The 27561-nt window shown below is 36.7% G+C and overlaps 1 protein-coding gene across 1 annotated transcript in view; it reads right to left on the bottom strand.

The window, feature by feature from the left end:
* The window catches only part of CCDC148 (coiled-coil domain containing 148), a 253020-nt gene extending 225713 nt beyond the window's left edge, over nucleotides 1–27307 (bottom strand). The window contains exon 1 of the mRNA XM_024735924.1: nucleotides 26974–27307. Coding sequence (XP_024591692.1) covers nucleotides 26974–26998 — 25 coding nt within the window. The 5' untranslated portion in view covers nucleotides 26999–27307. The remainder of the gene's footprint in view (nucleotides 1–26973) is intronic.
* Nucleotides 27308–27561: the final 254 nt, after the last annotated feature.

Below are 27561 nucleotides of genomic sequence, written 5' to 3'. Positions count from 1 at the left end.
GGGAAGCCCGCTTTTTCTTTTTTTTAAAAGGACATATGAAGCAAAAGAGGTACAGTGACAATATATGTCCTATTTAACTGAAAAGAGAGATACATACAGTCAGGATACTGACACAGTTATTAAATTTTTGGTTGTATAGCATCTGACAGAAAAAAAATATGAAGGGTAAAGACACTACATATAGAGCAAAATTAAAAACAAAGGGGCTCCAACTGAAGAATATTTCTTAAACTGGTCCATGGTTGGAGTCCATTATTATATGTCAAGGTAAGTCGAAACCTTGTAATTATATGCAAAAAGGTTTTGTGTTAACTTTCCTGGGGAGAGATTACACAGATTTCATCAACTTCTCAGGGGGAATCTCTGACCCAAATAAGCTTAAAATACTAAAGGAGAGTCAGTGACTGAAATATCAAAAGAACCTCATTAATTGATAAATTATCTAATATTTAACTTTTTAAAGTGCAAATATTAAATTCTATGTATTAAAATGATCTCATCATTGGTGGGAGTATATTATAGGACCAGGTAAGTTTTTCAAGCTTACTCAAATCGTTTCACATATGATCAAGAAAATGTGAAGGTATTTTTTAAAGTAGCATTTCCTAAAACTTCTCTGATGATGTGAATCACTTGGGGGTATTTCTATTAAAAAAAAAGAGTCATGGGCCCCACCCCACAAATACTGAATGGGAACTTAGGGAGGCCTAGGCATTTTAAAATTACTTTTTATTTAAGATTTTATTTTTTTAGAGCAGTATTAGGTTCACAGTAAACTTCAGAGAAAAGCACAGAGATTTCCCATGTACCCCCTGTGCCACACATGCACACATGTTATCAACATCCTCCACCAGAGTGGTACACTCATTACTACTGATGAACCTACATTTGATACATCAGTATGACCCAAAGTCCACAGTTACATTAAGGTTCACTCTTGGTGTTGGACATTCTATGGCTGTGGGCAAATGTATAATGATACGTATCCACCATAGTATCAGACAGAGTAGTCTCACTGCCTCTCAAATCCTCTGTGCTATGCCTATTCATCCTTTCCCCCCGGAACAAGTGTCACAGGTGATTCCTATCAATAAGAAGCATTTTATGAAAAATTTCCAAAATTGTTATTAATTAATATCCTTGTTCATCACAGAAAAATGAATGGACTAACAGAAAGAAAGCCAGAAACCCATGTCCTGATTTATAAAAAGTATCAATTCTTAAAATTAGATTCCTTTCTTTGTGAAATTTTGAATGTAAATAACTAATAAACTATAATAGTTTAGAACATTTTGATCTTTATAGCAATACAACAAGCATTAAAATTAATTTTGTAATACATCTGTAACCAGATACATACAAAGGTTTTTCTACTCAAACAATTTTTCCAAACCAGGTATTACAATACACCTACTGAAAATATTTGGAGAGCTTCATGCACGTGAGTCTTGGAATTTGATGACTGATCATGCCTAAAGTATTAAGAAGTTATTCAAGGAATCTTAGCATAAAAAGCAAAATGTTAAAAGAAGAAGCAGGGGGTCAAGTATTCTCTCTCAAACATATGATTCCATTAAACTAATAATTTTTTTCACAAAAGGAATGTTTTTCTAATGTCTTACACATCACACCAGGGAGATTATTTATAATGGTCACTCTAATGGACTAGCCCAGCTAGTTTACTCTCCAGTGCCAACTTTAATAAAAACATACTAGGAGGAAATTTCTTTTTAATTTTAAGTATTTAACTTTTTTAATTAATGTAATCAATTCAATTCCACAAATATTTGTTTAGTATCTACTATAAGCCTGGCTCTAGGCTAGCTACTGAGGATAAAGTGATGAGTAAAGTACAATTCCTACCCTCAAGAAGTCATCCTGTTTTAGATTAAAAAAAATTTTTTTTTCCTGATTTTTAAAATTTTGGTTTAACTAAATCAAGGGTTGGCAAACTTTCCTGTAAGAAGTCAGATAGTAGATATGTTATCCTTTGCATACCATACAGTCTCTGTTGTAGCTATTCAATTCCATTGTGTAGCATGAAAGCAACCATAGACAATATTTAATCTAAAAAGCATGGTTACAATAAAACTTTATTTATACAAACAGTCTGCTGGCCAGATTTGGTCCTTGGGCTAGTTTGCCAACTACTGGACTAAATAATTTGTGAACGCTCATTTAACTTTTCAAATGCTCATTTAACCTTATATCATATCTGCTTTATTAAAAATGTTTAGACCAGGAATAATGAAAAGTGGGTATGCTAAGGAGATAGGGAGTTAAAGAATTACAGAAAAAATAGGCTGAGAGAAATTAAGGAAGTTATTAAAGGAGGAAAGGCAGCATCACCCAAACAGAAAGTGATTCAAGAGCAGTCAAGCTCTCCTAAGCAAGTTTGAAAACTTTTAAAACATTTGTGCAATAACAGCAGTAATAATATTATACTATAGAATAATCCACTTCCATTCAAAATCAACTTTATAGCTCTAACTTGCTTTAAAAAGCAGATGTTTTCTACTATACTTCAATAATAATTTTTTTAAAAAGCAGATGTGTTAAAGAATTGGGCATAAACTTGAAAATGTAATACAAAAACATTTTTTTCAATTAAAAAAACAAATAAGCACAAAGAAAAAAAAATTAATATCTCCTCAAATACTACCAACCCAGAGACACTGCTTTTTCACTGAATAATTTTCAAATGTGTTGGAGGAGCCGAATCCTCAAAGGGTCCTCCTGCAGCTTGAAGGATCAGAGATTCATCCAATCATTCATGCCCTATGTTCACATTTTCGACGGCTACAGTGCTCAGCGTGCAAAAGCCTGTCACCACGGGGATATTATGTGCCAGGCACAGTGTGAGGAGCTTTCTGGAAGTCATCTCACTGGATCCTCCCCACAATCTAAGGATGCAGGCACTATTAATTATTTTGTCCATGTTAGAAATGATGAATCTGAGGCACAGACAGGGGAATAATTTACCTGTGGTCGAGCAGCTTATCAGTGGCAGAATCACAGTATGAACCCAGGAATTCTGTCTCCATTATCCATGCTCTGAATCTTTAGTGCTTCCCCTGAGGAAAAATAAGTATGTACACACCCTATCATGTAACCCTCCCACCAGCATTCTGACACTACTTGTTTTCATTGTGATAAATATAAATATGAAAAATATGAATGTCTCTGCTACTCATGAAGAAATAATGGAAACAATGCCAAAATTTTCAATGGTTTGGTGAATGACTCCTGTTTATTGACTTTTGGCAATAAATTGGTATTAATACTTTGGTTCCTGAGGGCTACAACTCAACAACTCACGTGTCAGAACCAACCATGTTGTAAATATGACAAAAGCCACAGATACTTTCCCCAAAGGAATGCACATAAGTATAGTGTGATGGCCCTGTAAGTGCACTGCTCATATCTCCTTCCAGAGAACTCCTGCCAGGAGCAGAGTTGATGCACAGCCCCACCTACTGTACCCTTGGATCTAAAGACAGTGTTCACAGCAAAACCTCACTTCCCCTGGGGTTGCTTGGAACCAATAACCGAGCATGGCAGGGATACTAGTGCCAGTGCCTTTCTGCCTGACATAGGATGCTTCCAACAAGCAACTTGTCCTTGGGACTCCCCATCAGCCTGGCTGACCTTTCTTGGAACAGTACTGCAGTTTGAGATGTTCTACCCAATGCTTCCTTCCCTTTTTCCCCTCACAGATGTCAGACCTGCATTGTGGTCTCATTGCTACCTATTCCTGCTCCCTCTCCTTTATCTCTCACAGGGATTTCTCCATATTTGAGCTTGTCTAATCCTATCTTGATGTCTGGTTCTTGGAGGACGCAAAATGATATTCACAAGCATGTTAAATGTTGTGCACCTTTCAGAGCGTTAGCAGAAAGAACCTCAAAGCCCATTTGTGGAGCCCTTGGAGTGTAAGAACACCAGGTTAAGAACCTATGCAGACGGTACAGTGAAAGTGAAATGAAAGATACTAAGTCAATATCTGTATTATTCTGCTTTGATAGTTATACGAATCTGACGAATGGTTTTTAAAAAGTGTACAATCCAAATCAATTAAATATACCTAAATGCTGGTAATAATAAGTTATAGTAATCTATTATTTTTTTAAAAACCTAATGGAAAACAGGAGAGCCACAGAAATGCCATAAATTTTAAAAATTGTTTTAATGTTCTTTTTAAAACAATTGTTCTTTTTAGGAGTGTTCTTTTCTTGGAAAAAACACTGGACTCTGCAATACTGAAGCTTGAGCTCAAATCCTAGCCTGCCCAGGCTTGCTGAGTTACCCGTTACAAGTCACTTAACTTTTCTGGGCTAAAATTGCCTTATCTCTAAGATGAAGGGGTTGGACTACCTAATTTTAAGGAACCTTTAAATTCTTAAAATTTTATGATAATATATGTTTCTTTCTGGGGCATAAGTAATAAATAGTGCCAGGGTGATAAAGGTAATTCTAAGGCGAATGTAATAATATCAATAATGTTACTTCAGAAGAATCTGATGGTAACTTTATTTGAAATCCTTAAGATCTGACCCCTGCCTCCTTTTCCAGATTTATACACTATGTTCCAGCAACACCATCCTGGGATCTCCCAAGGTCATTCCTGCCTCTAGGTCTGGCTTGGAAAGTAGTTTTTACAGCTTTTCAGATGGCTGGTTCCTTATAGTTGAGGTCTTGATTCAAAGGTCACCTCCACCAAAAGACTTTACGTATTCATCCTGTCCAAATTAAAGCTCCCGCCCCTACCATCTTCAACCCTCTATATCAGAATATCCTGTATATTTACTCATCAGCAGTTATCACTATTTCATTGTTTGGTTGTCCATTTCTCCCCACTAGAATAGAATCTCTATGGGGCAAGCATTTCATCTGTCTTGTGTATAACTGTATCCCCTAGAATGATGCCTGGCATGGAGGAAGCACTCAGTAAATGCTTTTTACATGAACAGATGAGTTAGCAAATGAATAGATGCACCCTAAGAGAAAACATTAACTTTTAGAAGAGTGAGTTATAAAAATTATTTATTTTTTTTCAGAGTTATATAGAAGCAGAACATAAAGTTGATTCTGTATGTTGTTTTTCACAATTTGAGACAATAATAACCCAAATGTAAGCCAGAAGTAGAACTGGTTTTAGCTTTGGGCTGGGTTTTTCTATGGAAGGTCAATAGAATTGTATGCTGATCAATACCAAGATCATGTTCTAACTAACTGAGCAAAAAGGCTTAAATTACTTAGCTTTTAATACTGGGAAACAAGCAAGTATCAAAATAGCCCTGTTGATTTCCAAAGAACTGAAAATCACAAGCCCTAATAATAAAGACATGAAATAGCTCGATGGAAATTTAATTACTGTAGAAAGGTGACATTAAGAATGAGTCATAGAAGTTTAAAGAAACCATTTAACTGAATTTGATGCCATAAAGTCCAAGGAACAGACAAATTTGAAGTCAACTCTCAATTTTCCATGGTAGACTCAGGAATTGTAGCAGAGAGGGTAAAGCATGTGGAACTTCGTGAATCCTGGATCTGGCACTACTAACTATGGCTTTGAGCAATTCACTTAATTTCTCTGGGCCTCAATTTTTAATTTGTAAAACAGGATCAGTAATACATGTTTTGCATTATTACTAATACTTATTTTGAAAATTCACCGTACTCTAAAGCACTAAATATGGGATTCAGCACATATGAGAAAATAAATGGCAGCTAAGGTGGAGAATGAAGATGTACTGGTAATGTAAGGCTACGGTGCTTGGGAGTATGTGTGTGAGATGGGAGAGAAGTCAGAACTACCTCCACAAGCCCGTTACCCTCTCTAGAAACTGGATATGATCACTGTCTTTGTAAAATACACAATCTGTACGGTTGAAAACTGACTGAAATATTTTGAAAGTAGGCCATTTTTCCCCTGGAAAGAAAATGGCAAACAGCACCTAGGAGGTAAATTTTTTCACTATATTAAAACAAAATTTGCCTTCATAATGAAAGTTAATATGAAATTAAATTCTTCTATGCTATTTTTTTCGTGGGGAGGGGGGCACGCCAAGTGGTTTGCGGGATCTCAGTTCCCCAACCAGAGATCAAACCCAGGCCATGGAACTGAAAACTCGGAATACCAATCACTAGGCCACCAGGGAACTCCCTATGCTATTATTTTCAATGAAATATGAACTAATTTTTAAAAGGCTATAAATAAACTATCATTCCGAATACATGAAATGATGCACATTAGGCAATAATTCATAAAGTGGTCAATAAATTTTCATTTAGGATCTATCATGCTCATGATTCTATAAAAATAAAAAGGCAATCACTAACTCAATCATTCATTTGCTGAACAAATACTTTTGTAGTACCTAGGGCTGAGGACATGAAGCTTATTTCCCCTGGGAACAAACTGGCTGTGACATAATTAGTTTTATACAATTATATGCAAAGTTCATGTTTAAAGAGAAAGAAAGCCTTATGCTAACACATATATATGGAATTTAAGAAAAAAAATGTCATGAAGAACCCAGGGGTAAGACAGGAATAAAGACACAGACCTACTAGAGAATGGACTTGAGGGTATGGGGAGGGGGAAGGGTAAGCTGTGACAAAGCGAGAGAGTGGCATGGACATATATACACTACCAAACGTAAACTAGATAGGTAGTGGGAAGCAGCCGCATAGCACAGGGAGACCAGCTCGGTGCTCTGTGACCACATAGAGGGGTGGGATAGCGAGGGTGGGAGGGAGGGAGATGCAAGAGGGAAGAGATATGGGAACGTATGTATATGTATAACTGATTCACTTTGTTATAAAGCAGAAACTAGCACACCATTGTAAAGCAATTATACTCCAATAAAGATGTAAAAAAAGAAAAAAAAAGAGAAAGAAAGGCTTTCTTGAAGAGGTGACATGAGCCGAAATCTATAAATAAGGATTAACCTGGAGAAGGGTATGATTTGAAGGTGGGAAAGGACATTCCAAACAGAGTTAATTGCATATGCTGAGGTTCTCTATGGCAAGAAAGAAGCTAACAACTTCCAAGAGCTGAAAGAAAGCCAGTGTGGCTGGAGAACATAGTGAGGGGTATTGTGGTGTCAGAAAAAGAGAGGTAGGCAAGGTCCAAAACATGTAGAGCTTTTGAGACTTTGTTTAGGGTTAGGGTCTTTATCTTAAAATCAATGAGAATCCACTGAGGAGATTTAAGAAAGCAGGTGACATGCTTTGATCTGCATTTTGGAAGATCACTTTAGCCTGAGGTATTGAGAACAGATTGCGGTGGAAAATTAGAAGGCATATATAGAGGTCAGTTAAGAGACTGTTTTAGTAGGTCAGATAAGAGGTGATATTTAGCTTGGGCTAATTCAGTGGCAATAGTGATAAATGGATGGAGTCCAAAAATTTTAAGAGGTAAAACTGACAGGACTTCCTGATGGAGAGAATACATAGAGAGGCATAGCTAGGGATGGCACAGGAAAGGGGACAGGAAAATGTCCAAGACTCTCCCTGTTTTTTACCAGCACAACTGGATAGGGTGAAGGTATAATTCACTGACGTATGAGACACTGGAAGAGGGCCAGGTTTGGAGGCTGGTGTCTGGGCAGGTGAGAAGATCACAATTTTATTAACTGGACTTTGAGTCGCCTCAGAGACATCCAAGAAGGCAGAAGGGTCTAGAGTATGTAAGAGAGGTCTAGGCTGGGGAGAGAGGGTTGAAGGTCCTTGGTGACCTTTAATGTTATAGGTGAGATTTCCCAGAGAAAGAAAAGAAAAAGAAAAAGGGATTTAAACTAAGCCTTGAAAAATTCCAAGATATAATGCCCAGGTAGAGGATGATGAACCTGAAAATGAGTATTAAAAGAATGGCAAGAGAAGAAGGAGGAAAATCAGATTAGCATGTATTCCAGAAACCAGTGGAAGACAATCTTTTAAGAAAGAAGGAGCCAAGAACATCCAACACATAAGCACATACACACACACTAATATAAACTAACACTGTCTTTATTCAAAGACAGCACACTGTATCCATGGAAAATACTAAGGGATCACTAAGAAAAATTTTAAAGTTACTGAAGCTAATATGAGAGTTTAGCATGGTCACAGGATATAAGGACAATATATCATATTCATTTGTATTTCCAAATGTTGGCAATGAACATCTGGAAAAAGAAATAAGAAACACCATTTACAATAGCATCAAAACTATAAAATCCTTAGGAATCATAACAATATGCATTAAGATCTCTACATTAAAAACTGCAGATTTTCCCAAGAGACATTACAGATCTAAGTAAAAGGAAAGATACACCATGTTCATGGGTCAAAACCTTGATGTTATTGTCAGTTCTCCCCATAGTAATATAAAGAGTCAGTGCCATCCCAATCAACTCCCCAGTTGTTTTTTTGTTTGTTTGTTTTAACATCTTTATTGAAGTATAATTGCTTTACAATGGTGTGTTAGTTTCTGCTTTATAACAAAGTAAATCACTTATACATATACATATGTTCCCATATCTCTTCCCTCTTGCGTCTCCCTCCCTCCCACACTCCCTATGCCACCCCTCTAGGTGGTCACAAAGCACCGAGCTGATCTCCCTGTGCTATGCGGCTGCTTCCCACTAGCTATTTATTTTATGTGGGATAGTGTATATATGTCCATGCCACTCTCTCACTTTGTCACGGCTTACCCTTCCCTGTCATATATGGCCTTTATTATGTTGAGGAAAGTTCCCTGTATGCCTACTTTCTGGAGGGTTTTTATCATAAATGGGAGTTGAATTTTGTCAAAAGATTTCTCTGCATCGATTGAGAGGATCATATCATTTTTCTCCTTCAGTTTGTTAGTAAGGTGTATTTCCCCTCACTTTCAGAACATTATGGAGGTTTCTCAAAAAACTAAAAATAGAACTACCATATGACCCAGCAATTCCACTCCCGGGTATATAGCTGAAGAAAAAACCCCCACTAATTCAAACAGATACATGCACCCCAGTGTTCATAGCAGCATTATTTACAATTGCCAAGGTATGGAAGCAACCTGGATCTTCATCAACAGATAAATGGATAAAACAGATGTGGTGTATACATACACAACGGTATACTACTCAGCCATAAAAAAGAATGAAATTTTGTCATTTGCAGCAACATGGATGGACTTGGAGGGCATTATGCTAAGTAAAATAAGTCAGACAGAGAAAGACAAATACTGTATGATGGCACTTATGTGTGGAATCTAAAAAATACAAGATAGTGAATATAACAAAAAAGAAACAGACATATATAGAGAACAAACTAGTGGTTACCCATGGGGAGCGGGGAGGGGCAATATAGAAGTGGAGGAGTGGGAGATACAAACTATTGGTGTAAGATAGGCTCAAGGATATATCGTACAACATGGGGAATATAGTCAATATTTTGTAATAACTGTAAACGGAAAGTAATCTTTAAAAATTGTATAAAAAAGCAATAATAGCAAAATAAATAAATAAAACTTCTAGAAGAAAACATTGGAGAAGAAGCTTCATCACTTTGGAGTAGGCAAAGGTTTCTCAGATAAGATAGTAAAGCACAAACTATAAAAGAAAAAATTGACACAGTGAACTTAATCAACATTAAAACTTTTCCTCTTCAAAAGACATCTTCAGAAACTTAAATTGCAAACAAAACACTAGCAGAAAATATCTGTGATATATATATCTGACAAAGAACTTGTATTCACAATACATAAAGAACTTATATATCAATAGTAAGACAAACAACCCAATTTAAAAAGGCAAATTAGGGACTTCTCTGGTGGCACAGTGGTTAAGAATCCACCTGCCGATGCAGGGGACATGGGTTCAAGCCCTGCTCTGGGAAGATCCCACATGCCATGGAGCAACTAAGCCCGTGTGCCACAACTACTGAGCCTGTGCTCTAGAGCCCGTGAGCCACAATTACTGAGCCCATGAACCACAACTACTAAAGCCCAAGTGCCTAGAGCGCATGCTCCACAAGAGAAGCTACCGCAATAAGAAGCCTGCGCACCACAATGAAGTAGCCCTCACTCTCTGCAACTAGAGAAAGCCTGCATGCAGCAGTGAAGACCCAACACAGCCAAAACCAAACAAATAAATAGTAAAAAAATAAAAAAAAAAGGCAAATTATTTTAACAGATGTTTTATAAAAGATATACACATGCCCAATAAGCACAGGAAAAAATGTTTAGCATCTTTAGTTACCAGGGAAATGCATATTTAAACCACTTCACACACATTAGAATGGCTAAAATTCAACATACAGTTGACCCTTGAACAATGCAGGGGTCAGGGACACCAACCCTCTGCATAGCTGAAAACCTGTGTGTAACTTAGAGTTGACCCTCCAAGGTCCCTATCTGTGGATTCAACCAACTGCAGATAGTATAGTACTGCAGTAGTATATACAGCTGAAAAAAATCCACACATAAGTGGATCCTTGCAGTTCAAACCCTTGCTCTTCAGTGTCAACCGTATTGACAATTCCAAGTGTTGACAAGAATGTGGAGCAACTGGAACTTCATACACTGCTCTTGGGGGTGTAAAATGGTATAGCTACTTTGGAAAACTGGCAGTTTTTTAAACAGCTAAACATAAAACTAACATAGGCCCAGCTAGTCCAAGAGAAACAAAACATGACTCCACAAAGACTTGTACACAAATGTTCATTGCAAAAACTGAAACAACAACAACAAAAAAAAAAACTGAAACAACTCAAATGTTCATCAACAGGTAGATGAATAAACAATTTGTAGTATATACATAAAAAGAAATAATACTCAGCAATAAAAAGGAATAAACTAATGATACACACAGTAAGGCTTAGTCTCAAATCACTCTGCTGATGAAGGAAGTCAGACACAAAAGACTACCTGTTGTATGATTCCATTTATGTGAAATAAATCTAATCTAAAATGACAAAAGCAGATCAATGCTTGCCTCAGAAGGGGCAGTGAGGGAAATTTTTGAAGGGATGGAAATGATTCTGTTGGTGCTTAGATGGGTGACTGATTTGTCAATACTCATCACACTATGCTTGAAATAGGTACACTTTGCTTTATGTAAATTATACCACAATAAAGTTGATTTTAAAGTAATACACCTCATTTCTATCCTAATGTTCAATATTAAAAGATAGAGAAAATGTGAAACAGGAAAGATGATAAAGATTCATCAGGAAACTGAATAATTTGGAAATTAGAAACTCAATTCTAAGTCCTTCACAAATATATTGTTTATAATGATGGACTCCAGAAGCAGAAAACCAGGGTTCAAATCCTAGCTTTGACACTTAGTAGCTGAGTAATTCTGGGAAATTTAAGTAACTATCTGTGCCATAATTTACTATAAAGTGAGGATAATAATAGTATACCTATTTCATATCATTCTTATAGAGACTAAATGAAATTATATGACGTGCTTACAACTGTGCCAGGCACACAGTAATTGCTATGTAAATGTTAGCTACTATTGTGCAAATGAAAACAACCAGAGGGCTTCCCTGGTGGTGCAGTGGTTGAGAGTCCACCTGCCAATGCAGGGGACGCAGGTTCGTGCCCCGGTCCGGGAGGATCCCACATGCCGTGGAGCGGCTGGGCCCGTGAGCCATGGCCGCTGAGCCTGCGCGCCTGCGCATCCGGAGCCTGTGCTCTGCAATGGGAGAGGCCACAACAGTGGGAGGCCCGCGTACCGCAAAAAAAAAAAAACAAAAAAAACAGAAACTTATTCCAGGCTGCTCATATCTGAGTTGTTTTTATCTGATAGCTGTTCAATAGTCTATTAAAAAGTAAATCCAACACACTTTACAACGGAAATCACCCCCTACATGCTATATAGGCAGACAGACCAATGATTTCATGGAAAGAGAGCCTGAAGCAGAATCTGGAGTATTATTATAATCCAGAGGTGAGTGGATTAGCACAGAGTCTGGACAAACTAGGACAACTTTCAACATCTTTTCTGTGGGTCTTTGTAAAAATGAAATTTTCATTTCTAAAGCTGTCAATTTACCAAAGTGAACTATGAAGATCTAAATGCACAATACATAAGAAGCAAAATTAAGAGATTCTCAGAACGAATTATATTAACCATAACATTTCTAAAGTAAGTATCACACCAAAAAATCTAAAATAAATCAGAAATATCTAATTAAAAGGTTGCAAAATAAGCTCAGATTTAGTTGCCTTATATATCCTGAGAGGTTTATTGATTTCTTTCTTTTATCAATGTAATTGTAGCTTCTTTTTATTAGTAGGAGTGATAATATGATTTTTTATTGTGGTAAAAGATATATAACATAAAAATTACCATTTTTCCAGGTTTGTTGAGATATAATTGACATATAACATTTTATTTGTTTCAGGTATACAGCATGAAGGTTTGATATACGTATAGATGGTGAAATGATTACCACAATATAAGTTAACATCTATCACCTCATATAGTTACAAATTCTGTGTGTGCATGTGTGTTACCTTTCAAGATCTACCCTCTAAGCAACTTTCAAATATACAATACGTTGTTTTAAACTTTAGTCACCATGCTGTATTTTACATCCCCAGTACTTATTTACCTTATAGCTGAAAGTCTGTACCTTTTGAACACCTTCATCCATTTTGACCACTCTCACTTACCCCTTCCTCTGGCAACTGAGCGATCTGTCCTCTATATCTATGAGTTTGGGTGTTTTTTAGAGTCCACATATAAGTGATATCATACAGCATTTGTCTTTCTCTGTCTGACTTATTTCACTTAGCAAAATCATGAATGGCAAAATTTCCTTCTTTTTTATGGATGAATAAAATTTCATATTGTATACATATACCATATCTTCTTTATCCGTTCCTGCATCGATAGACACTTAGGTTGTTTCCATGTCTTGTCTATTGTAAATACTGTTGCAATGAAATTGGCAAGTGTAGATACTTTTTCCAAGATAGGGATTTCATTTCTTCAGATATATACCGAGAAGTGGAATTGCTGGATCATATGGTAGTTCTGTTTTTAATTTCTTGAGGAACCTCCATACTATTCTTCATAGTGGCTGCACCAATTTACATTCTCACCAGTAGTGTACAAGAGTTCTTTTTTTTTTTCCCACATACTGCCAGCACTTGTTATCTCTTGTCTTTTTGATGATGGCCATTCTAATAGGTGTGAGGAGATAGCTTGCTGTAGTTTTTATTTGCATTTTCCTGATGATTAGTGATGTTGAGCATCTTTTCATGTACGTTTGGCCATTTGTATGTCTTCTTTGCAAAACTGTCTATTCAGTTCCTCTGCCCATTTTTTAATCAGGTCATTTGTTTTTTGTTGTTGTTATTTGTTGTATATCAATTTCTTAACTATACATGCAATTTTCCCTTATGTTAGTATTTGAAATAAAAATATGCTTAAGATGTTTTATTAAAAAGCAAATTCTTTGCTATGTGACATCCTATGTCTTAGGAATTTTAATTCCTTCTTTTGTTGATATATTTCTTTTTGAGGTTAAAACATAATATCTATGGTCTGAAAAAGTATATGTCCTAAGTAATTTTTTTGCCAAAACTGTTTAGTATCATGTTTTCTCTCCATCCCAGAAGAGGGTGAGGAAGAGTAAAATATTCATTGATTTATCCAGATTCAATCTCTCCCATGTTCACTACAATGTGACTCCTTAATCAAAATGAATAAGCACCCCCTTTAAAAAAAATCATAGGGTTAAATATTGAGGTGGAAAATATACTTTGCACCCAAATTAGAATCTTGTTAGATGTGGCTGCCTTTTCCTTATTAAAAGAACTGTTATACATTAAAAACCTGCTTTGATGAAGAATAGGAAAAAAAGCATTATCAAAAACAAAGACTTTTTAAAGGTAGTATTGAAAATAAATAATTGGCTTTTGTTCATGAATAGCTAAATCTGTTTTGTGGTTTGAAAGAGCTAAGAACAGATTGCTTCTCTTAGATTGTTAGCAAAGAAATGTTTTCATCAATTAACATTCTTTGCTAAGAACAGTTTTCTCCAGTGCCTTTTCTCAAATGGAGTATTACATAAATAGGTCTGCCCAAAAGACAATTCCTGGGCTTTTTTCTTTGATGTCTTAGAGTATAATAATTATGGCATGCAGTTCTGAATTATGGAAGAAAACAAAAAAAAAATCACATTTCAAACAGGTAATTTACTTGAAGAAAAAGTTGCCATAGGTAGCCATTCCTGCAAACTAAATGAAAGGCCAGTCTTCCTCTTCATCATGCTTTTGCCTAACAGTTACATCCCAGGAGGATGGAAGTAGGGAATAAAGAGTTGTTGCAAAAGGCCCAGAACTGTAAGAACACACCATTCCACTCTCCCACGTACCTTCCCCTGCCTCAGCTTTACCTTTCCACTTCTACCCTGTGCTGAAGTGATTACCATTTTATGAGGGTTTATGTAGTGGGGTGCAATAATCACCAACATTTATGTAGCAATTTCTCCTAGCCAGGCACTATCCTAGGAGCTTAATCTATTTTGATTCATTTAATCCTCACAATAATGTTTCATTAACACTGTTTCTCCTATTTTGCGGAGTGGGAAACTAAGGTCAAAGATCATACAGCTCCCGCATGGCAGAGACCAGATGCACACCCAGGCAGTGTGGCTCTAGAGCCCATGGACCTAACTGCCTTCTGTATTCTGCTCTCTCTCAGGAATGGAGACAAAGCATAGGTGGTGGTGCTCCTCAACACACAGAGAAGTGGACTTCTGTCATTTTTATTTTAGTAAACAGCTCCTCCCTTGTTAGGGTAAGGGTAAGGTCCTAGAGGGAAAGAAAGGAAGACAAGATAGAAGCGGGAGTTAAGGGAAGAGACAGATCTTAAACAAGGAAAAAGAAAGAAGTCTATTCAAAATACTAGTTTATGGAAAAATGAAAACAAAGAGGGTGGTGGAAATAGACTTAAGGCAAAGTGAGAAACATTTGTGGCAAACTTCTTTCAAAAGAACACAAAGTCAAGATTTAGAATGAGATCATGCAGTGTCATTTTACACGTGAATTAATGTAAGCCTGGAAAAGATTTTAGTCTGATACATTTTATAGATCAGTAAACACAGGGACAGAGAGATTAAATGCTTTGTCCAAGACTTGAAGAAGCAGGTAGCATAGGCAAGGCTAAAGCCCAACCATATCTCCTAACTTTGAGCTCAGTGCCCTTCCACCAACTATAACAAACACAATTTGTCAGCTTTCAAAATACAGATGTGATGGTCAATAGGTTTTGACTCAATTTCAAGAACATAAAAAATAGCTACAGTGTATACATATTGGAAATTAAATACAAAGTCCCTGAAGTTATATTCTTAATAGTCAAATAATATTGTGGGAGAGCAGTATAGTCATTTATAAATGCAAGAAAGAGTACTCTTGATATAAGTGCATATTTTTCCCCTAATATTCTTTCCCCATCAACATTTTAAAATTGACTTTTTTAGTTTTGGAAAATGAGTCACACACAAATAGTATACAGCAAACACAAGAAAATACCTAAATCGTATTGATTTATTAGAGACACTGAATTCAGAAGGAGTCTTAGGCTAGTTGTACAGCCAGTTTTTATGCTGGTTTGTAATATCAAAGGTTCTTTCAGCTCTAAAATTCTATAATTTAGAAAACTGGCAATTGAAATAAACAGTAGATTTAAATATTGAATTTAAGTGTATTTGACCAATGAAATTATGATATACCACCTAACATAAGCTTGTAAAGAAAATTGTTTATAGTGGCTTCAACAAATGGAGATTTATTAGAAGTTCATAAACTGCTAATGATTATGCTACCTATGGTATTTCAGACTATGTTAATTAATAAAGAAATTTTTACCTAATATTAACAAATAGAAGGAAGGATGAAAAAAGAAAAATTGACATAAAGTAGAAATAAAGAGGCCTTTTCTGGGGTAAACTCTCAGATGTAAAAGACCCTTGTGTTTATTATGGTCAGCTATAGGTACAGTAGAATGCTCATACTAAAAATTCAGAAGTTTGCAGATTTTACATTTTTTTAAGTTTAAAAAAAGTGAGAATAGAGAAGTGTATTAAGAATGGAGAAGTATATTGTCTCATTTTCATAGATGTGGGGTAGAGGCAGTGAAAAAGTGACATTTCCAGTGCTAAATAATAGATCACTGAAAGCCTAGGATTTTGAAATCAGGTTTTCTATTGATCATAAAAATGCATTAATTCTGTGTGGGTGGAATTTTTTTCTTTTCTCAAATTCTCTACAGCAATTTCCTTTGCTTTCTTTCCATTGTGTTGTTATTTATTTCTCACTTTCAAGCCATTTGGATGTGTCAAAAGAATAATACTTGTCTCAGTACCACTCAAGACTTCACTGACCTCTCCCAGGTTGGATGACAATAATGATCAGCATCTCTAATGATGTTAGAGATTTAAATGTGATTTACTGGAGACAAATGATCTCAGTGATCTTTAAGACAAAACATCAAAAGTTTAGATTTGAATGTCATCTTCCAAAGACTTATTTCTACTACCTGTGGAAGACAGGAGAAAAAAACTAAAAAAACAAAGCAAACAAACCAAAACAGGAAGGAAAGAATGTACACTTTAAAGATATTCTACTAAAACTAAGGTCCTTAAACATTCTCCAACACACCCTCCATTAATAAGCATTTTTTGCAAATACATATAAAATTATTGTTATAAATTCTTTAAGTATAATATTGCAGTAACATGTAAATTGTAAAACACAAATACAGAGAAATCCATAAATACAAAAAAGGTAATATAGTATTGATAATTTTAGTAGATTTTAGTGAGAGTTATGTGATTGAAAATGTATTACCTTGAAAATCTTGGTTTAATACTGGATCATAGAGGGTTCAAACTCTAAGGTCCATTTATTCCCATACTTAGCTGTACGGACTATAATAGTTAAAATAGATACCACAATGAGATATGGAAGAAGTGCAAAATTGGCTTCATGTACTCAATTATGATACTCAAAATTCAATTTCATCCACTAATTTTACAAGGGTTGCAGCTCAGTATTTTTCTCTAGTAATTTTCTGACTTCCCTGATATCATTTTCCTTGCAAAGTTTTTTTCATTTTTCTTTTTTTTTTCCCCCTTTAACGTTTAACAAATGGGGTCTAAATCCACTGAAATGCATTTGGAAGATTTTCAATCATGTTAGAAAACTGTTTCCAAATTTACTAAGTGCTCATATATGAGAGTTTTAAGATGATGTGCTTATGCCATTTTTAAATGTTTTTATTTGTAATAGCTTTATTGAGATCTAACTGACATTCCATAAAGATACACCCATTATAAGTGTGCAGTGCAATTATTTTTAGAAAATGTATAGTCATAGGGCTTCCCTGGTGGCACAGTGGTTAAGAATCCGCCTGCCAATGCAGGGGATATGGGTTCAAGCCCTGATCCAGGAAGATCCCACATGCCACGGAGCAACTAAGCCCGTGCGCCACAGCTACTGAGCCTGTGCTCTAGAGCCCATGAGCCACAACTACTGGGCCTACGTGCCACAACTACTGAAGCCCATGCACCTAGAGGCCATGTTCCACAACAAGAGAAGCCACTGCAATGAGAAGCCCATGCACCACAACGAAGAGTAGCCACTGCTCACCGCCAACTGGAGAAAGCCTGTGTGCAGCCACGAAGACCCAACGCAGCCAAAAATAAATTTTAAAAAATGTATAGTTGTACAACCATCACCACCATTTAGTTCTAGAACATTTCAATCACCTGAAAAATTTCTGTCATAACCACTTGCAATCAGTCTTCCCATCCCAGCATAAGGTAATCATTGATCTGCTTTCTGTCTCTATTTTCCTTTTTTGGAAATGTGGTCTTTTGTGGCTGGATTTTTTCCTCTTAGCATAATATATTGGAGGTTTATCCATATTGTAACATGTATTAGTAGTTCATTATTTTTATTGTTAAATAGTATTCCATTACACAGCATTTTATCTCATCATTATTTGATGGACATTTGAATTATTTCAGTTTTTCCCTATTACAGATACTACTGTAATAATTCATGTAAAAAGTCTTTGTTTGGACATATGTTTTTATTTCTCTTGAGGAGATTTCTAGAAGTAGAATTGCTGGATCATATGGTAAGTTTATATTTTAAAGAAACTGTCAAACAGTTTTCCAAAGTGGGTACAGCAACCAGCAATCTATGACAGTTACAGTTTTTCCACATCCTTGTAATCACTTGGTATTGTCAATCTTCTGCCTTATAATTATTCTAGTAGTTGTATAGTGGTATTGTATTGCAGTTTTAATGTGCATTTCCCTAATGATGTTGGACATCTTTTCATTTGATTATTAACCATTTGTATAACTTTTTGGTGAAATATCTATTCAAATATTTTGTCCATTTAAAAAATTGATTTGTTTGCCTTTTTTTTTAAAGAACTTATTTATTTATTTATTTTTGGCTGAGTTGGGTCTTCGTTGCTGTGCGTGGGCTTTCCCTCTAGTTGCAGCAAGCAGGGGCTACTCTGCATTGTGGTGCACGGGCTTCTCATTATGGTGGCTTCTCTTGTTGCAGAGCACAGGCTCTAGGCACATGGGTTTCAGTAGTTGTGGCGCATGGGCTAAGTTGTTCCGTGACATGTGGGATCATCCTGGACCAGGGCTCGAACCCGTGTCTCCTGCATTGGCAGGCGGATTCTTAACAACTTTGCCACCAGGGAAGCCCTGTTTGCCTTATTTTTGATGTTTAGAAGTTCTTTATATATTCTGACAAAAGCCCTTTATCAGATTCTGCTTTTCAGATATTTTTTCCCAGTCTGTGGCTTGTCTTTTCATTTTCTTACTGATGCCTCTTGAAGAACAAAATAATTTTCTATAAAGTCCAATTTATCAATTTCTTCTTTTATGGATCATGATATAGGGTAATATCTAACGAATCTTTGCCTAAAACATGGTCACAGAGATCTTGTACTATGTCTTCTCCCAGAAATCTTATAATTTTAGTTCTTAGGTCTATGATGCATATTTTGTTATTTTTTCTGTATGGTATAAATTAAGAGTATAAGTTCATTATTTTGCACATGAATGTCAAATTATCCTAGGAGCATTTCTTGAGAAGACATCCCTTTCCCCATTGAACTACCTTGGCAGTTTGTTGAAAATTAATTGACCATCAATGTAAGGGCTTATTTCTGTACCTTCTATTCTATTTCATTGATCTGAACAGTTATCATTATGCCAATATTATATTCTATTATTGTAACTTTTGAAATTGGATGTTATAATTCCTCCTACTTTGTTGTTGTTTTGATGTTCTTGTCCCTATGTTTGTCCATTTGAAGACTGGCTTGTAATTTCTACAAAAAGTGTTTGCTGGGATTTTAATAGGGATCACACTGAATCAATAGTCAGAGGTTTTATATTTCTTTTCTAAAATTTATTCCTAAGTATTATACTCTTTTTCATGTTATCGTAAATGGAATTGTTTTCTTAAATTCATTTTTAATTTGCTATTTCTTAGCATATAAAAATTCAACTGATTTTTGTATATTGGTCTTATATCTTGTGACCTTGCTAAATTTATTATCACTTCTAGTATTACCCTTTTTTTTGTACATACTTTAGATTTTCATGCATAGATCATGTCATCTGTGAATAAAGAGAGCTTTAATTTTTCCTTTCCAACCTATATGCTTTTATTTTTCTTTCCTTATTACAATGGCTAAAACTCCCAGTGAAATGTTAAAGAGATGAGAGTGGACATCATTTTATTCTCAATCTTAGGGGGAAATCATTCAGTCTTCACCATAAATGTGATGTTAGCTGTAGGCTTTTCATAAATGCACTTTGTCATATTGAAGAAATTCCCTTCTAGTGCTAGTTTTTTTAGCATTTTCACCATGAATGGGTATTAGATCTTGTCAATTGCTTTTTCTGCATCTATTTTCATCTCCATTTTTAAAAATCTCTATTAAACTACAGAAAAATATGGCAGTTCTTGACTTCTGTTTCCTGACAAGAGGATGTACTAGCAGGTCCTGTTTACCTGATTCCCCAGCTCAACCCCAGAGATGCACAGAAGCTGTAACCAACTGTGATGACAGTTAGCTGACCTATTGTGTAAAGAAAACAGTGGCCCAGAGATGGAAAGGGCTTGCTTTTCTCTCCCGATCGCTCTGGTCAGCTTATGGTCACCTCTATGAAGCAAAGAGCTCTTTAGTTAAGAAAAATGCTGAGGTCATATTTTCCCTGAATTTATTTTAGGAGAACTTCAAATCTAATTTTTTTTTTTTTTTTTTTTTTTTTTTTTTGCGGTACGCGGGCCTCTCACTGCTGTGGCCTCTCCCGTTGCGGAGCACAGGCTCTGGACGCGCAGGCTCAGCGGCCATGGCTCACGGGCCCAGCTGCTCTGCAGCATGTGGGATCTTCCCGGACCGGGACACGAACCCATGTCCCCTGCATCAGCAGGTGGACTCTCAACCACTGTGCCACCAGGGAAGCCCTAAATCTAATATTGTAAACAGCATTTTAATGTGGTGATCATTTGATGTTCCAGGGCTGGCACTGAGTAAAATCTGCTTTTCAAATGGAGATTGTTGACTTGCCAGGTGCCCTGCATCTGTCTGACTGCCTTCTTTTTCTTTGGGCTTCACTCAAAGGTGGTGGACATATGGGTTCTGTCAGTAATTAGCATACTTCCAATATAGGTTCATTTATGAGGACTGTCACCTTCATTTTTGACAGTTTTGCTAGATAAAGAAAACTTGATTGACATGCTTTTTTCTCTCAGCACCTTGAATATGTCTTTCCACCACCCTCTGGTTTCCCTTGTTTTTGATAAGAAGTCAGCTGTTAATTTTACTGTGGTTCCCTTATATATGATGAATTGTTATTCTATTTTTACTTCAAAGCTTTCTCATCTTTGTCTTTCAGCAGTCTATGATGTACCCACACTAGTGGGTCTCCTTATGTTTACTCTGCTCAGGATTTACTGTGTTTCTTGGATCTATAGATTAAAATTTTTGTAAAATTTGGAAAGTTTTAGGCCACTGTTTCTTCAAATATTTTTTTATACATCCTTCTAGCCTTCCTTTCCTTCTTTTACTCACAGCTGTCCCACAAGTTTCTGAGGCTCAGTTCATTTTTTCTCAATATTTTAAAATTTGTTTTTCATACTGGGTAGTTTCTGTTGGTCTAGAATTTCCCTTTAGTTCCTTTTTTTAAAAAACAACCTCTGTTTCTCTACTGAGAGTTCCCATTTGTTAAGTCATTTTTCCTTTAAGTTTTTAAACATATTTATAGTAGGTGTTTTGGATTACCTGTCTACTAAATTCAACAAGTGGGCTCACTCAGCCTGTCTGTTGGCTACTTATTTTCCTGAATTTGGATCACAGTTTTCTGTTTTTTTAGATGTCTCATAATTTTTTTGTTGAAAACTAGATATTTTACATAAAACACTGTAAAAATTTTGAATGGAGTCTAGTTTTCCTCCTGAGATGTTTTATTAAAACAATAATTACTGGAACTTCAGAATCTGTTTTCCTGAGTTGTGGGGCTACTAGTGTCCCTGATAAATTTTCCTATCTTATTTTTTAGCCTGTTTCCTAAAAAATTAGTATAAATGTTCCTAAAAAATAGTATAAATTATAATACGAATTCTAATATTTTCTTCCCATACCAGTGGTGTGGTAAAATGACTCTACCCTGAAAGAGGAGTCATGCTGCTCCTCTTCTCAAAGTTCTTCTCTTGCTCCCAACTTCAAAGGAGGAAAACTGAGAGTTAAGGAATATAAGGCTTTGTGGGAAGTGGGGAGGAATAGACACCACACTAAGTAAAGCTCTTTTACCCAAATTAGGTTGGCAATATTTGGAACTAGACAGATCATTCATTTTCTATTCTAACAAAGAATAGAAATTTAGAAATTTTTAGACTGTTGCTCTTCATAGTCCAATATGATGGTCATAATATGTGCTTTGTTTTGTTGTAAATATTTGCATAATATTTTAGTGAAACCTGTTGATTGTAAAGAACAAAGACTCACTAAAGGCAAAACAGGCAAAGAATGGGTTAAGGGTGATTAGAAGTAACAAATCTCTCAAAGCTTATCTGCACTCCCATGTATATTGCGTCATTGTTCTCAATAGCCAAGATATGGAAACATCCTAAATGTCCATCAAGCAGATGAATGGATGAAAAAGATGTTGTATATATACACAATGGAATATTATTCAACCATGAAACAGGAGGACAGCCTACAATTTGCAACAACATGGACAGACCTTGAGCACATTACGCTAAGTGAGCACATTATGCTAAGTGAGATAACTCAGACAGAGAAAGACAAGTACTGTATGATATTACTTATATATGGGATCTAAAGAAAGTCAAACTTTGGGACTCCCCTGGCAGTCCAGTGGTTAAGATTCCACGCTTCCAATGCAGGGGGTGTGAGTTTGCGCCCTCGTTGGGGAACTAAGAATCCACATGCCATGTGGCACAGTCAAAAATAATAAAATAAAAATAAATTTAAAAGTCAAACTTCTAAAAATCAGGGTAAATGCTTGTTATGAGGGGATGGGGGTAGGGAAATATGACTGATGTTTAAGGCTACAAACTTGCAATGAGTGGCAAATTAGCCATAGAGATCTAATATACAGCATAACGAATATAGACAATAGTGCAATATAATTATGTAATGTGATAAATATCACTACAATGGCAATCATATGGCAATATATAAATGTATCAAAGTAACACACTGTATACCTTAAATTAACACATTATACGTCAAGTATATTTAATTTTTTAAAAATATCAAGGAACAATAAAAAAATGAATTATAGGGGCTTCCCTAAAAAAAAAAAAAAAAAAAAAAAGAAAAGGATTATATTCTGTCTTCATGGGGAGAATAAAAACCCAGAAAACATTAGGACCAAGGCAGCTGTTCTCTCTGGCTCGCTTGGTCTCTCATTTCCAAATTTCCAGGGGAAAAAAATCTGATTGGTATTAGTATAGGTTATGGGTCAATGGTCAGCCAATGGATTGGCTACATTTGTATCGGGTCCCCACCAGGGTTGCTTCCATGGCCAGATGAAAGGTCATGAGGCATGCAGGACTGCTTACTTCAAGGGCCATGCATATAGGTACTTGAAAACATGTCTATTATACGTACCAGATGTTTGATGCCTTTCTGATTTTATGAAGTTGTTAAATTTGCATGATTCTATGGTGTTCCAAAAGACAGAGCAACCTGGATGCTTTCGATGGAAAAAATGTAGGCAACCCTTATTTAAACTGCTTCACAAAGCTGAGTTTCAACTGATATCCCCAATATACAGAATTTTATAGCCTTAGCTCTGAAGATGATAACTTCAAGCCAAAGCACATGCACCCAGTTCTTTTCACACAGGTTCCCTCCCTCATAGAGGAGTAGAGATAGGTCCTGATAGAGATGAGATCTGAGACCTTTCCCTCTTAGCGGATTACATGGCAGAAACCTCTACTCTGTTCTGCCATACATTACCTCACTTTTCCACACTGAACCTCTAGTCCATCTTTTTCTAATTACCTCCCAACATTACTGATTCTAATCTTTCATTGTTGGAAGTCAAATTCTTCCAAAGACTACACGGATTCATGACTGTTGGCTTTTCTTAGTGTGGGAGGCACTTCAGTAGTCCAAGGCACTATGGAGGCTAAGGTCATTACCATGACATGTATCTGATCCTTTAGGAGAGAAGGCTCATACACTATATAACTATACCACGGGGTAGAGAGTTTTAAGTGCCAAGGTAATACACTAAATCAAAAATCATCCTCTCCAGAGGCGGGTAAGATCAGGAAAATTTCCGAAAAGGCTTTACAGGTTTAATGGTTTATTTGGCTGTGCCTCTAAAGGCAGGGGAGGATTTGCATATTCAGAGAATGTGCTGGAGGTGGGATACAGCCAATTCTGCAATCCTGAGTAGAATTATTATTAAGCTCTAGCATCCACTCCCAGGACAAGTTTATTCCACTGCTCTCTTTCCCTCATTTGCCACCTGCCTGTGTTTTAACATTCCTTTTAAAAACAAACAACACCTCCCCACCCCCAAGCAGTGTGTTTGTGGAGTTCTTATCTTAACTTCTCCCACCTCCTCCATAGGCATCCAAGAATGAGAAAAGAGACTTTCTGCTTCTTTCTTTTCCTTGCTTCCTCTGCTATTCTTTGTCAGAAATTCACTACTAGTCATTATGGGCTAATGTGAAAATAACAAACATTGGAAAGTTACAAAGTTTTCATAATCATGAAAGATTCAGGTTGACTTCTTTCTGAGACAGTAATTTAAAAGTTCCCGTGGATTTCTGCTGTTTACTTTTGTTCTTGAGGATGCCCCACAGTAGCTGAGCAGAGGCCCTGCTTCCTATCTCAATTTCCCAGCAGTTAGTTCCACCAAGGTAGTGTGGCTAGCAGGTGAAATGCTTCCCCTTCACATGTAAATAATTTGCATTTCTATGGACCCTCGGGGTGAGAGACAATGGTTTCTACTCTTCACTGGAACTCTGGAATTGAGGCATTGCAATTTGCAAGTAAAGGGCACTTTTGTAGAGGAGAACTTTATTGGCAAAAAGAGTTAGGGTTTTGAGGGCAAAAAGCACAATCTTCAGAATCATTTGAGTAGTGTTCAAGGGCAGAACATTGGTAGTGAAAAAATAGAAGCTGCAAGAAATTCCTTTCAAATTGTTTCTTGCTGAAAAGAAAAGCCTATAGATGGATATGGAGGGAGAAGGATCGTGGTGTTACCAAAGATCAGATATTTGTAAGGTGCAGGAAAAAAATTTTGAAGGAGAGGATGTAACACATGATCTAAGAGAGCAATTATAATCAATGGAGGAAAATTCTGGGGTGGGAGGATGGCCAATGTTTAGGAGCACAAGTAGAGTGTGAGCTTGGAACAGAAGGCTGTCACCCTTCTCAGCCAGGACTGAAGGAAGTGATGAAGTGTAAAAATTGAGACTGAGATTTAGGAAAGTTAAGTTGAGAAACCTCGTGGTGGATGCCTCAGTCAAGTAGGAGGCAAGATCACTTGCAGAACTGGAAGAAGACCAAGTAGAGTGGAGGCCTGAGGAGAGCAGAAATAGGACAGATATGGGAGAAGTGCCCTGAATAATGTCCTTGGATCAGTATCCTGGATAATCACCCTCCTGATGAGGAAAGGAATTTAGAGAATCAGTGAAGACCCAGCCAAGTCTGGATAGCATAAACTTTTAGTGGAACAAAATGATTTCTTTATCCAGCAATGCTTGGTTGTAGAGGAGCAACTTCAAAAGAAACCTTTCACTGAAGCATGAGAATTACCAATAATAATAATAATAATAATAATGTTGATTGACAACATTTTAAGGGACATTTTTCATGGTGGATTTTAGTAACATTTTAGTCATTACAAACATGAAATACACAATATCAAAATACTCATCAAACATGTGATCTGAGAAAAATGCAAAAAGAAAAGATTACTGGAGTAAAAAAATCAGTCAGTTCTTGTTTTATTCTTTCTTTGCTAGCCTAAGGCAAGGAAAAAGGAAATATTAATGTTTTCCTTTCCACTCGACACATCTTCCATGATTATAAAAATAAAAAAAACCCAAGTCATTGGTATATTGTGAGTACATTAAATATGAGTCTTATTTATAAAAATGTGCATTTTACTTTTTCTATTTTCCTATAAACAGACACCAAAAAGAAAGCAAAAGGAAGAAATTGAAAGCATGATGAGCTAATTTCCATGATGGCAAGGCATGAGACAGCACTCCAATTCTGATTTCTTCCCAGTTCTGGAAATATTTAGGGGGAACACTCATGTTCAGCTGTTTTGTTCCACAGTCCAACCCTGCATAGGATTATCAACGACGTACAATTTTACTACAAATTGTGAAAGATGTTTTTCTTTTCTTTTTTTTTTTTGAAAGATGTTTTTCTAATCAAGGTACCAAGTTAACAATTCTTATCTATTTTTGTAATTTTGAATTATGGTAAGATAAAAACCAAAAGCAAAGCATATTATCCAACTTAAAATTCAGGACAGTAGTTAGACATATGTAGCTTGCACACATATTAATCTGTTTCTCTCAACAAAATATTTGTAATTTCCAAAATCCTATCAGCATTTTCACACAATATGGTCCCTCCAACTTGAAGGGCAATAACATAAACACAGTCTTCTTTCTAAAGAAACTAGTATAAAAATGGCAAAATCACCAAAAAGAAGGAACATAAGAATATCAATGATTATATCATAGGCAATATGCTTAAAAGCCTAATATGTTCATGAAGTCCTACTTTAATAGCTAGTATCTAAATATGAAAGTTATTTACAAGTAAAAATTGCTATTGACAAACTAGAACAAAGTGACTTTAAATGAAAGCAAAGCACTTGTAGTTAAAGCTCCAGATTTTTTGTGTGATTCCATGTCTCAGTTAATTTCTTTATCAAATTTAGAGATAAACTGGGAAATACCTAGAAAACAAAATCCATCAGTTGTAATCTATTTCCTTTACTCTCTTGTGAAATTATCAGAAGACATGCAGGATCAACTCTATCACCTCTGTCTTTCCCAACCCTGTAAACTCTTAGGGGAAAGACCATGTACCTGTCAAGCTAATAGTGCAGAATGTACACACAGATGGGTGTTTAATAAATATCCTTCAATGGAGAGATTAGAGGTTTTCTCTGGGAAGCGGGGAACACCTTATCTCATGCATTGACTCAATGACATCCATCATACAACACGTCAGCCTGTTTCCTCATCAAAATATCACCCAAAGGAAATCATCTTTGAGTCTCCTTTAAGTCTTAGACCCCAAATTTTGAGGCAAGATCCACCCCAGGGAAGGGGGAGTGGTTGGGAAGAACAAGTAGAATTCATGTGGATCAGTGACGTCAGGAAGAAGCAATGATTTAAAGGATGGGGTGCAAACTCACCTGGAGAAGCAGAAGCTGCACACATGTCAAAGCTCAAAGGGCAGAGGCTGAGGGACTCCCCAGTCGCAGGAAAAGTGAAACGCCCACTCCCAGGCTCTCAAGGATTCGTATAGGGGCTCAGCTGTCCCCTCCTTTGACGCGACGGACAAACCCTACCATGCACAGCTGCTGTTGCCAGGAAGGCAAAGCGAAAGCTGCCCCAATTTCAGAGCCAGCACTCGGGAATCCCCCGGTAGTTCTTTCCCCCACCCTCTCCCTCGCCCAAAGCCAGAGATACCTTCATCCTTACTCCTCACCGTTTCCAGGCCCTCTAGGTCTTAACGGCATCGGTCTCTATGGCGACCTGAAACCTCAGTTCCCATTGGTCAGTTCAATATGAGGGCCGGGCCAATGGGGAGGGCCAGCCTTTTCCTTCCTACCAATGGGATTGGCAGGGAGCAGGTCCGGAGACGGCGGCGTGCTGACGTTCCCGGGAGCCTGGAGCTGGCTGGGCAGGCGGGCTGGCGGCTGGGGGGGCGGCGGCGGCCTCTGGGCAGTAGAGGGGGCTCCGGGGCTGAGTCCGCGTCGACGCCGGCCGCGGAGGCGGCA

Source organism: Neophocaena asiaeorientalis, unplaced genomic scaffold, assembly GCF_003031525.2.
Source record: "Neophocaena asiaeorientalis asiaeorientalis breed wild unplaced genomic scaffold, Neophocaena_asiaeorientalis_V1.1 scaffold72, whole genome shotgun sequence".
Taxonomy (NCBI): domain Eukaryota; kingdom Metazoa; phylum Chordata; class Mammalia; order Artiodactyla; family Phocoenidae; genus Neophocaena; species Neophocaena asiaeorientalis.
This window is presented reverse-complemented; position numbering and strand designations above follow the sequence as displayed.